Source organism: Ambystoma mexicanum, chromosome 11, assembly GCF_040938575.1.
Source record: "Ambystoma mexicanum isolate Mex_15411 chromosome 11, UKY_AmexF1_1, whole genome shotgun sequence".
Lineage (NCBI taxonomy): Eukaryota > Metazoa > Chordata > Amphibia > Caudata > Ambystomatidae > Ambystoma > Ambystoma mexicanum.
The window spans coordinates 1035369946-1035383117 of record NC_090934.1 but is presented as its reverse complement, the minus strand read 5'-3'; the positions used below and the strand labels follow the sequence as shown (position 1 = coordinate 1035383117).

Sequence of the window (13172 nt, the reverse complement as noted above, 5' to 3'; positions counted from 1 at the left end):
TAAGCGCTACATTGCCTTCAGTGAAACATTCAGTTTAACTGTCTCCCAGTTCTCTCTCGAATGAAGACATTACTCATGCCTTAGCTTTCATCTAAAATTGCCTCTAAGATAGAACCATTTCTGTAAAATTGCTTTATGATTGTAAGCGGACAATGGGCCTCATTAAGGGTAACCCTGCTGGTGCTACCAATGGCTTGCCACCGGATCTGTAATAATTTACCTGCGCCTGACTTCCCGCCTGACATCCCGGTGCGCCCAGCTCAATACGAGTCTGGCGGCCTGGAAGTCAGGGTAAACTGTAAGTCCCCATTCCCATAGAGTCTTATTGGACTCTATGGGAGTGGGGACACAGAAGCACTAGCACCTTTGCTTACAGTGCCGGTGTATCCGTGAAGGGTTTAGCTAACATGACCGCTGCACCCGGCGGGGTCAGACCTGTCGGGCACAGCAGCCACGGCAGGCAAACATGTAGTTTGCTGGTCCGGAAACAAGGGTGCCGGTGAGCTTACCCGCATCCTTGTTTCCGGACCAGCAATCTTAGAATGAGGCCCAAAGACTTAGTAAGCACAAATCACTTTGCGCAGGTGAGGACGCCTGCAGTCTTACAATGACGGTGACTGTTTGATTGATCGGCACTGGTGTCACCGTTAGTCACTAACCTCTGCTTCTGGCGGTGGTTAAAGGTTGGCCATACTATGAAGCCTATTTAGACTCTAGGAATGAGGATTGGAAAATCACAGCAATCTGACCTAGAATTTAGTCTCCTCCTGTGGGGCGCTGCTAAAATGGGCCTGGCACCGGAACCACCATTTACTTAAAGCAAATCCATTCTGCGTGGCTCACTACCACTCATAGAAGTGGGTGCTCCCACCATATGTTTCCCTAAACATATCAATGACCGATATCCACTGGTATGCAATCTGGTATTAACCGTGAATCTCTAGACCAGCTCACATTGATCTCTGCATGGCTACTGATTTCACCGTGCAGGTCCCTCTGGCTAAGATTGTGCGTTCATTGGGCATCCACTGGTTGCCTTCCACCAAGAAAATCTCTTCACAACACATGACTTAGAAACTCATTAAAACACTGGGTTTTGTATTGAAGGCATTGGCAGGTAACATGTAAGCGCTCTGGGAACCTCATGTCTTATACATTCTGTGGTCTCTTATTTTAATAATCCTATCTGGGGACTGGGGCCTAAATACCTTCAACTCTCTCTTCCTAAATATCTTCCTTCCCGAGCCCTTCCCTCATCCGTCTCCAACTCCCTCAGGGTTAGCCACTTCTCGAAGCAACGAGCTGGGGGTAGATCTCTCTCCGCGGCAGGGGCCTCTCTCTGGAACAGCCTTCCTGCCTCCCTGAAACTTGAGGAGAATCATCTCCGGTTCCGGAAGCACCTCAAAACCTTCCTCTTTGCCTCTTCTTTCTCTCTCCCTCTCCCCTGCTAATCCTTCACTGAAACTGCACTGAATCTGCAACTGGCCCACTCTCACCGACCTCGGTCCTAGGCCCAGCCACTCTCCACTTGCACTGCCTCCCTGGCAACCTCTGCACTGCGGTCTGTCTCTGCATCCCTACAGCCCCCCCTTCCCAGCACTTGTCTGCACTTACTTTGCACTTGCCACCAGCTGGCCCTATTTATTTATTTATTTTATTCTACTCACGTGTACTGCACTTCCCCCCACCCCCTTTCCCCTTGCACTTTTCCCTCCCCCTACCCCTGCACTTGCGCGATCTGAATGACACCTGGCCTAGTAGGATCGTTGTCTGTCTTCCCCTTGTTTCCCCCTTCCCTGCCTCATCGCGCCTTGAAACCCTTGTGTATAGGCGCATTACAAATGCCATATCATATCATATCATATCATAAAACAAACAAAAAACATTTTGGGTGCATCATACAGTAATACAAGTTTACACCAAGCGCAGGGACTTTCCAATTGAACGATCACTCCATACATTCAGACAATACTTAAAATCCCCAGATGGCACAAAATGAAAGATGGTTATTTTAAGAACAATTCAAGCTGGATTCACACTCTCTCCGTTAAACTGACCGTGATGGTAAATACCTGTCTCCTTTAAAACTGTATCGGCTGTAAAATGAATACATATTCTGTATTTCCCAGATAAAAACTGCCAGAAGCCTCCAGCAACATATTTGCCTGCCAAATAACATGAAAACACGTGTTCCCTGTTTTAGATCAAAAGAGGCAAATAGAGGCTTGCTTGAACGTTTCACTCCCAAAGAATAGCCACAAAGTCCCATGACTTCAGGAGCAAGGCCTGTGAGGACATTATTGTAGATGTCTGATGGCCAATAGAAGCCTTCTTACCGTGGCTACATGTTAAAACTTTGTTTTTTCGGTCATGTGTCTGGTCTAAGTCGTTTATGTGTCATAATGAACTGACTGCGCCAATCTATAAACATAAGCAGGTGACAGTCTAAGAAAACTTTGCTAATGGAAGGGATTGTGTTTAACATGGCAAATACAGTTTTGATGGACCTTACCTGGATGCCCCAGCAACTGCTGCCTCATTCTCTAGATCCAACAGGGCATCGACCTGTGCTGCCAATTTAGGGCTGAAGTTCAAGGATTTATGTAGCACCAGAAGTGCCAGGCAAAACTTCACCCCCATTTCTTCCAGCTCCCTGGTGCCCATCTGGTACCCCTGTAATTCAAAAGATATAAGAGATAAGGTGTTTGGACTTTTTAACCTCAAGTGCCAAGGACGAGTATGCGCGTCCCTTTTCCATACATTTGATTAAAGCTCAGCAGTTAAGGGGATAGTGGATACAATTACATTTCTGGATCCACTCTTGTATATTTGATAAGGGAAATGAGAAGCATGAACACGTTTCCTGTAACGCCATGTTGAATGAGACCCCGAGCTTCATGGAGGCCATGTTCCTGGGTGACACAGAAGAAGGACTTTGGAAAAGGCTATAGTTAGACATGAAGGCCGGTGAGTAACCGTCTGATGGAAGCGGGTCTGCTGAATCTGGCATTACTTTCACCAGATTATCATGGCCGAATGGACAGGGCTGGGACAGGACCAGGCAAGGGAACCAAATTGTAGAACACAGTTCAGAGAGGTGTGTTTTTCTTTTCTTTAGACCTATGAAGTTCTTGACAGCTTTCGAAATATCTGAGATTCAGGGACACGTGTCTTAAGTTATCACAACAACAGTGATATAAACATGGCAGTATCATTTCTTCGTTATTCGGATTAAAATGACCAATTTTGCAACTGTGTGCCACACAATTATTTAGGGGCAAAATTCAGGATTCATCTCACACTCATCACACATTGGATTTAAATGATGTCTATGGGGAACTATCAAAACAATATTTATTGCAGAATTTCTTCTACTATGTTATTTATTTAGTGTAGCTCGTCAATGCTTGCAGTGCTCCAAGGTTGGTTAGAATTTGCACTTTTAGACAACATTCAATAACACAAAAATAAAACATAAAAGTATCCGGTAAACTGGAAACTACGACACAGTGCCAAACAAAAGTACAGTTAAATGTCAAACCAGGGAGACCAACAAAAACATGTTTGCTTTACATAATGAATCTATATATTAAGCGCCCAGATACCCTTGGGTTTGGTGCACTATATAAGCAAATAAAACAAACAAACAAACAAACAAATATGCTGGCATTACAACACAATCAAAAGAACAATGCCACAAACTATCATCTCTTTATAAGCTGTTATGGAGATCCAGCAAGGAGGGGAGAATCAAATATGAATTAGGAAATAACTGAACAAGCCTTTAGGAGGTACCTAGTATGCATAATTGGAAACACCTGCCCTGTAAAATGTTGGCATACTCATCCACGGTATATATGGAGCCGTGTGTACACCAGGCCCCAGTTAAAAATGACAACTTATCACCCACATTTGAAGGAAGCTCTGGGAGAGATCAGTGGATGGGTAAGGGTGCTAGAGTGAGAAAGGGTGGGGGTTGGGCAAGAGGGATTTGAGATGAAATAGCATGGGTGAGCAAGGGATGCAGTGGAGTGCTGTGGTGGGCTCGGTCAGATTGGCTGGTGTTGGGGGAGCGAGAGTGGATGAGGATTTGGGGTATCATAGGTTGTATGTGTTAATGGGATGCTGGTAACATCTATAGTATAGATAGTGCTGGGTTGATGTAGATTGGGTGATCACAGTGTTGGGGAGAGTTAGGCTAGGTTACTGAGTGAGTTAGATTGGATGTGGACATGTGAGTTTATTGTGGGTGGGTGAATGAGGTGAATGAGGTGAGATTGTTTGGGCAAGGTGAGGTGATGGGATGAGGATGGGTTGGTGAGATGATGGATTGAGATTTGGTGGGTGGGATGAGCTTCTGATTCAAGCTTAGTTGCTGGTATGAGGATGAAGTGGGTGTGGTGAGTTGAGTTGATTTGGTTCTAGGATGAAATGTTGAGGATGCTAGGGAAGGGGTTTCTCAGCAAGACCAGACAAGAAGGAGTTTTAATGGGCACTTCATCTACTTCTCACCAGCCCTAGACAAGGATGTTACCCGAGTGCTGGTAGTGAGTACCAGCAAGACGTGAGATGACCTGGAACAGACAGAGACAGAAACCTACTGATGCAAAGCAGAAATAGTGTTGAAGCTCTGAGGGACACAAGAAAGTGCTGCCATGACCTTGACTGCAAAATTGCTACCTGGTTCAACCTCTCTTTGGTATCTGTAAATCCCAAAGTTCCACTCTTTAACACCTGAATCCATTCATACCCCTTCATATACTACTAATCATGAGGGTTGTGTTGTATCCAGGATGTAAGATCTTATCAGAGCTGAGTGACATTGATCATCGCACGAATAGCCCAAAACCCTTGGGGACGTTACCAATATAATGACAGGTGACAATCGACCATATAAGAGTCTATGAATGGGACAACTGTCCCTGATCAACAAGAGTCAACAGTTTGGCAGCTTGTGGTGAAATGTACCTAAATATATCACACAAGGTATTGCCAGATGGGAACGGACAATATTCGATTGGTGCTGGATCCGTGTGAGACTAGTCATGCATTTAGCTTATGGTCTCCTCTGATGGGGCTGATCTTCAGCATGGACGGTTGTAGTCAGGTAATGCAGATGGGTAGATTTTGAAACAGTGCCTTATTATAATGTACAGTAGCTATCTTCACACACTGATGGCATGCCTGCTATGTGGCATCAGAATGAATTTGCATTTTAGCTCTCAACGGAAATATATGTTATCTAAAATTCATTGGGCAATTGGGTTGTGGGTTACTGGGCCTCATCCTGCCACCCAACCTGTCTTTTGGACTTGGTTTTGAGATTCTTGAATTTCGGAATTTTCCTTTGACTATGGCTTGTTGTGAAGAATCAACTTCCGGGGCACCAGTGGTCCTGGGGTGAATATCAATTTCAAAATCAACAATCATCCCCACACCTCTAATACACCAGAATGGATCCAAACAGATTGCAATAAAAAGCAAATTATTAACCTAGGATGGATGGATAACGTGGATGGAATGACAGACTTATCTCTGAAAGGTTGTAGATCATTGGTTAGTTGCAACACCACGAAAGTCTAATTATTACTAAATGATAAAAGGGACTTTCCAGTCAAGGTTGCATCAAAAATATCGACTTTATTTACAACAGACAGGTCTAACACCACTACGAAATACAGCCCACCCTGTAAAGGAATGCAGAGGACAGACCATTTCAAAGAAGGAAAATGGGTGCACTCTGGATACTGAGAGGAAGGTAGTTGGCATAGTAATAACCACAACCGTTTGTTAATGTTTCTTGGCTTTAGCACAAAGGGAGCAATGGGTCTTAAAATGTCTCCTGGGACCTTCTGGGAAGGACCAGGAGGACGGAATCACAATGAACCATCTGCCATAGGTTTTCCTGATGCTTGACAGGGTTTAGCCAGCTTCATGGCGCTTTGAAGGCATCTGTGACAGAGTTCAAGAAAGCAGTCACCTGCGGGTATCAGGTGGCAAGACGGTTCAGCGAGGGAAGCTGGACGAACGGCTGTAGGCTGGCCTACACGGCGGCTCAGGGTCATGAATCGTTCTCTCAGTGCTGCTCGGCGTTCTGAAGCCTTGGTTGGGATGTCTCAGATGTCTTCACGCAACTGTGGCTTGACAATGATTGGCATTGCAGTTGGTTACACCTCAAGGAACTCGGCTGGTTTGAAAATGTCCTTTAAGGCAGATGTCGGTAGATGCTCATCTAGGCAATTCCCCCAGTTTCTTCAATGGGTTTGTGTAACCCTATAAGGTGGATGGTCCAATGCTGAGGAGTGGGTTGCAGGCAGCTGCCTTCTCCTTTGTTGTAGTTTGAGATCTTCTGGCGGTTCTCACCTAGGCAGCTTGCTTCTGAGCCTAGCAGGGCAAGCTGTGTGCTGGCTTGGTACTGGTTCTGGAGCTGCTGGAGGGTCCTCTGGATTCATTATCTCCCTCTGTTCCCTGGGAGATGTTTCGATGAGGGATCTTGCTTCCCTTTTGGAGGTACTGGCCTTCCTTCACTGGCAGAAGGTGTAAGGCAGACTGCACCTTCAGCCAGAGTCCAATAATGAGTACTTTTATCTACTTCTTGCAAATTCTTCAGATGATCTGCCAAAAGAGGGGATCAGCCCTCTTTTAAAGCCAAGTGGGCCACAGTGATTGCTGTATGATAAGCTTACCTTAATGAACCAATCTTGGGGTCCCTACTAACAATCTCCTGCATACCTGAGGTCATAACCAGAGTGCTTTGCAACAGGAAAGGTAAAGAGTAGAAAACCTGTGATACTAAGTCCCACCCATTGTCCTGTCTGTTGTTGATCAAAGTGTCTCTCTGGTTAATGGAGCTCTCTGTGGTTCCTGATTAAAGCAGCAGGTCTTCCTTGAAGCTGCAGCGAGACCAGACTCTCTGGCTCCAGCAAACTACAATGTCATACCTTAAGATCCGGGTCTCCCTACCAGGGTCACCTACTGTAAATACACAGTCCCAGACATGACAGCAAACTGTCAATGACACTGAGGGGGGAGCTGGCTTCAAGTTGATACAGTTACATATGAAAGGTTGTTGGGGTTTTGTGTCTCCTTTGCTAGCCTCTCCAGCCAGGCCCCACGTGGGCCTGCGTCGAAGTACACTCAATTACTATGTTAATCGCTGGCACCAGCTGCAGGGCAGAACAAAATAGCGGGGCGGATCGATGGAGCTTTTGTTAGCTATTCACGGTGGCCACGGCAAGGGGAAGGTTGGCCCTCCCCCTTTCTGGAGATGCCATAGTGTACTCCTGGCTGTCATATCCCAACTAAATATGACAGGGTGGACTGTCCCTACAGGCTGTGTCCACCCAGAGTACACAGGTCCATGCGTTTGTTGTGTTGTGAGCATAGGAAAATGTGTGTGGATTAGTCCCACACCTTTTCCTGAGGCTGGTCTACCATCATTCCATTTAATTAAACATTTCAAAAAAGCCCATGCGAGTGCACACCCACCATGTGGATGGTCGAATTCCTCACACTTGTCCTCTGCTTCTGAAATATTCTCTATGCAGAACTGTCATCTATAACTCTGCTTGGAATTGGATAAGCACGTTCACTGCTGTTTACCTTTCGAAAGTTCAACTCTAGCAATATCTTTTTACTGGGACATTTCAGCTTATGGACCCGCCTCTATATCACCCAGTACAATTCTTCATTGCAAGCGCTCATTCATACTTTAAAATATTCAGTGTGTATGGACAGACAGAGGTTTTCTGGAGCCCATGCCTGCGCTGGTTTGGCATTTTGTATTGTTCATCTCAGGTCAGGTGCACGGACACCGCCATACCCCCACTGCAACCTTCAACACATCCTTTCTGTGAATGTCCTATCTGCTGGTTCGGTTATTGGTAGAGTAACTATCAGTGCATTGTGGGTTGCGATCTATTGTCACAAATATAAGCACTTCCTGAGTTTATGATTTCCCTGCTTGACTGAGATCTCTCAACCAGCCACCATAAGTTCATTAAATATTTGTGTTGAGTTCTAAAAATTGGTAATTTTTCTTCTGGCTATAAATAGAAGCTTACAGGCTTGCTTCACAAAGTTTGGGCCCCCTGCATAGATATAACCTCGTGGTAATTTCAGGGCTAGCTCCCCCGATCCGCAAAGTACAAACACAAGAGATCTTGAAGAAAAATCAACAGAATTAATCAATATTAAGTCGTGGCAGAGAAAATGATTTAATCAGCAGAAACCAGCATCTATCCATTAGGCTCAAACGAGCTATGGTCAGAGACATTTCCTGAAAGGTTCTTCAGACTTGTTTTGTTCTATTGTCTATGAGGCGTGAAGTCCCAGACCCAGGAAATAATTGCCCTGGTCTATCCATCCCCTGCTGGCCAGTGACGTGCGCAAGCTGCCTCATCTCAAAAGGTAGGATATGAAACAACAGATGAAGTGCCAAGGTCGACGTTCTGTGGTGCAGTCCCACCGGATGTGTGCAGGGCATGTAATGGAACATGCACTGCGGCGCAACAAGGCGCAACCGGAACCTGGGTAAAGGGCTCGCTCTCCCTTGAGTAGGCAAGAGTTAATCTTGCAACCGGAACGCCTTCTTCTCAGACTGAATTACTGTCTGTGATTGAGTGGCGTTCTGGGAATGCAGTCAGGCGTAGCGCGCAGCTGCGCAGCGCGAGATTGCGCACCTGCGACCCCCAGCATTGCCGTCAGCGTGCGTGTTTCATAATGCAGCTTCATTGGAATTCGGAACAGAATTATGAAGAGAGAAACGGCTGTGCTGCAAACAAAAATACGCTCACTATATCCTTAAAATATCATTCTCGGCAAGCATGAAGGTTTTATTGCAATACAACTATGATTGATTCTTCGCCAGGTGCTTGTATGTACGTCGAAAATGGACACACTGAATGCGCGCTCTCCTGAGGAATCCATCTTTCGAGTACATTAAAGGCCTGATTCACAGAAGCTTTTATATAATGGCGCAATCCCATTGATAAATGCAGTGTGAATCAGGCCCATTAATATGGCAGTGTGTGGTAATCACGTGAAGGCGTTTTTTTGCACTTGGTGACAGTGGTGTAACACAAAATGTGGGGGCACCCTCTGCAAGCTATGCTTAGCCCCCCCCGCACCTGCCACTGGCCCACACACCTGCCATGGCTCCCCTGCTGGGCATGGGCAGCATGCCCCCCCACGTCACTCCCCCCACACCAGGGTCTGCAAGGGGCCACGTTATGCTAGTACTTGCTGACATCTAAAAACACCATTCATTCGCTGTGTAATAATATATGACCAAATGTTTCTTTCATCATTTTGTCATGGCCACATGGCACATTAACACAATGGGGCTTTTTAGTGACCCCTCCCCCTAGCGTAAATGGAACTGCTAAAGACAGGTGTAATGGTGTTACAACTGTTTTAAATCCTCCAATCATTCTCCAAAGGATGTTCACCGTTTTTGAAGGTGGAGGGTGGGGGCGTAATGGGAATTAACGTGTTGCCCCCTCCCCTTACCCTCCTCCCTCATAACCAACTCTGTTGTATGCCCACATGAGATTTCCAAGCTGGTGTAAAAGCAATGATTTCCTGTTGCACCACCAAAAAAGCAGGTAGATTTCATATTTAAAGAAATCGATGCAAATAGACAGGCAACATGTGCTCTGTTTGACAGTGAGCACACCAGAACGGCGTAAGGAGACTCTCGCCGTCTCTTTACATTTCTGCACTCTCAGTGCAAATGGTGAAAAGTGCCTAGAGGGGGCTTTTAGCACAATTTACGTTACTAGCAAAATGAGCCCAATATGCATTTTGTGAAGATGAAATGTAAAAACATTGCTTTCTGTAAAATGCATGACAAAATAATCGGTCCGACCAGCAAGTCAAAATTGTCATGGCAACTGATGCCTGGTTACATTTGTATCAGACACGCACGATATGATATGATCGGTTATATATACCACGCCTAATATCCAGAAGTTCCTAACTGCGGCCTCGGCATCGAACCTGGGTTGCTCCTTGTTGTCTTGCTCCCAATGCGAGCATGTTGCCCCTGAGCTATCCTCCACGATAGCCGCATTTAAGTGCCCTTCCAAGAAATAGTTTCAAGCCCCACAAAAAAGTGACTATTAAAAACGGGCATTGCTGCAAACAAACGGAAGCATGTTGAGTCAGGCTGCAAATGCCTGGGCGTGCAATCCGTAAAGACACATTGGCCACGATCCACGAGTCCTGCTCGAAGCAGGATGTTATGGGAAAGTTGTGCATCCCCTCCTTTGACTTGCAGCAACTGTATGAAGAACCTCCAACCCACAAGGGTCCCGTTTTAGAAGCGAGGAAGCGCGCCAAGCATTAGCGCCTTGCAGGATGACTAGCACACTTTGCTTATTATATATTACTGTGCTGTTTATTGAGCGTGGACAGAGCTTCTGCAATCGATGGAACACTTTCCAAGCCATAGGAGGAAGTACACAATGAGGAAAGCAAAGATAAAAGGGAGTGCGGAGCGAACAACTGGGGAGGATGGCCAATTTTGCAGCAAGCGATCTGTAAGTAACCAGGGAAAGGAACAGGGAGAGCAGATCGCCCAGCCTCAGGATGAAAGAGGAGTGGAGGGTGTCTGGATCTAGTTGTTATGCTGCTTAGCTAAGTGTCAGGTGTGCTGCCAACTGATAGATGAGCTTTGGACCCCTACACCCATTTGAGAGGAGCAATGTTTTTCTCCCACCACCAACAGAGGACAGAGAGCAAATTGGGGAAAATTAAAGACGTGGCAGCAGTGCTTTAAGTGGGGTAAGAAATTGAGGGGGGGCCCTCGTTTGGGGGCGTGGCATCCGCTGTGGGCGTAGCCTAAAAGTGCACAAATCATAGTAGGGTGCGCAAACAAATATATAAATGTAGTAGAGCATTTATATATTTGTATGCGTACTAGTATGGTTTGTGTATTTTTCAAGCCTTCTTTTATAAACATAGCAATGTTACATATTTCTATGTTTATAAAAGGTGGCTTGAAATTGTACAAACCATAGTAAGTTACGCACACTTGGTTTGTACACTTTCAAGCCACCTTTTATGAACATAGACATTTGTAACATATTTCTATGTTTATAAAAGACGGCTTGAAACGTACAAGCCATCTTTTATAAAGCGTTGAGGACGGACAAAACCCAAGGTGGTTTTGTCCGTCGACAAAGCTTTATAAAAAATGCCTTGAATTGTGTACGTTTCAAGCCGTCTGTTATAAACGTAGAAATATTTCTACGTTTATAAAAGATGGCTTGAAACGTACACATTTCAAGGCATCTTTTATAAAGCTTTGCCAAAGGAGACAGGCACCTCGGGCTCAGTGATCACTGCTCTGAGCAGAGATCACAGAGCCCGAGGCGTCTTTCACCCTCTGGGAACCCGCGGGCTCCGTGATATAATCTACATAATAGATCATGGAGCCTGCAGGTTCACAGAGGGTCAGTGACCTGGCTAGGGCAAACAAAGGAACTGTAACTTCCCTGATGACCCCTCAGATGGGGGGTCATCAGGGAAGTTACAGTGACTGACAGAAGTGCCAGCCAGCCTCAGCGACGCTGTGGCTGGCTGGCACTTCTGTCCACTTGCCTAACGTTACACTGGCGGGCGCATCTCCCGTCGCGGCTGCGGCCGAGGCGGGATAATGCGTCCTGCCATGGCGTGGTGGGACGGGGGCCCCGGCAGGGCCCCGGCTCAGCCCCACTTTTTGGAGACTGGCGGGGCCCGGCCCCGGCAGGCCCCGGCCCACTTAAAGCACTGCGTGGCAGATGGTACGACCATCACCAGCAATGCTCAATGCTATGTTTGCACTCCTAGTTGAGGAGTACGAATGTATAGCACAATTTGAAATACTCATGCAAGGTTTTATGTTTTTCGCTCAAGGCTGAAAAGACCACTGGCTACCTAGCACTTCGTGTGTGTCTAGCCTGATACTAGGCACCCCATACCTAAGGGAGGTTTAATACAGTAGAATTGTATAATACCTTGGCATCAGGGAACATATTTCAACAAAATGCACTTTGTGATGCACTTCATCCATTTGCCTACCTTTCCACAGTATTCCACAGCGTGCACTTGTGTGAAAGCCTACCTGCTTGTGCAAAAGTATTTTCAGTTGTATTTTTTGTTTCTGTTTTAGAGTATGGCACAATCAAGTATGGGACATGTTAGGCGAATGGTACTCAAATCATAAGATTCAATTTGCAACTCTGAGTGGATTAAAACTTTCCAGCACCTCTTTCAGTATTTCAATTTTAGAGTTTATTTTCCTGCAAATTAGCACCCGTTATGTTAGGGATTTCAATGTGGCTGAATAGCCAAATGGTATTGAAGACATTTTAAAAATAGGCATAATATAGATCATTCTCTTCTCTCCACCCACCTGGGTCCTGTTGGCCCTCTGACTGCACCCTCAAAAGCCCTGCCAATATTGTTCACAAACACCCACCTGATGAAACAAGTGTCAGCTGCTGCCTTCACTTCCACCTTTATCCCTCCTTGCCCCCATAATTCAGACTCTACCAAAGACACTGCTCTCAGCAACGACCACTTGTCCATCACCAACACTCTTGACTTTCTTGCCCCAGTCATGAGCACGCGCCTGAAACCCACCTCTAAGAGTAACACCTGGTACGACTGAGAACGTGCAGACCCGAAACGAAAGTGCAGAACAGTGGAACGGAAGTGGCAAACTTCAGGCTCACCATCTGAAAAACTGGCCTTCTGTGTGCTCTAAAGGCAACACAGACTCTCCATCCATGCCAAGAAAAAGGCCCAAATTCAGGCACAGCTATCTGGTGCATCCAACAACAAGGCTGAACTTTTCAAAATCTGCTGGGAATTAGCCAACCATACAGCAGTCTCCTCTTCCCCTCTTCCTTCCCAGGCCCTTTACAATGCACTGGCCACTCACTTTGCCACCAAAACTCAGGAAATCCTGAACAACCTTGTTACTCACCCACCCAAATCATCCCACACCCCCTTGCCTCCCTTGGCCCCTCACACTCCTCCTTCCCGCTTCTCCTCCTATGCCCCTGTCAAATCTGAAGAAGTTACCAGAGGTGTCCACTCCATGAAGGTCTCTTCCAAACAGGTTTCCCTTTGCTCTTCCAGATCCATGAAGGACAACATTGTCTCTGTTGCCCCTGCACTCGCTG

General features: G+C 46.1%; 1 protein-coding gene across 1 annotated transcript in view; it reads right to left on the bottom strand.

The window, feature by feature from the left end:
- Positions 1–13172, bottom strand: part of AGBL1 (AGBL carboxypeptidase 1) — a 3520373-nt gene that overhangs the window by 1017073 nt on the left and 2490128 nt on the right. The window contains exon 22 of the mRNA XM_069624284.1: positions 2513–2673. Coding sequence (XP_069480385.1) covers positions 2513–2673 — 161 coding nt within the window. The remainder of the gene's footprint in view (positions 1–2512; positions 2674–13172) is intronic.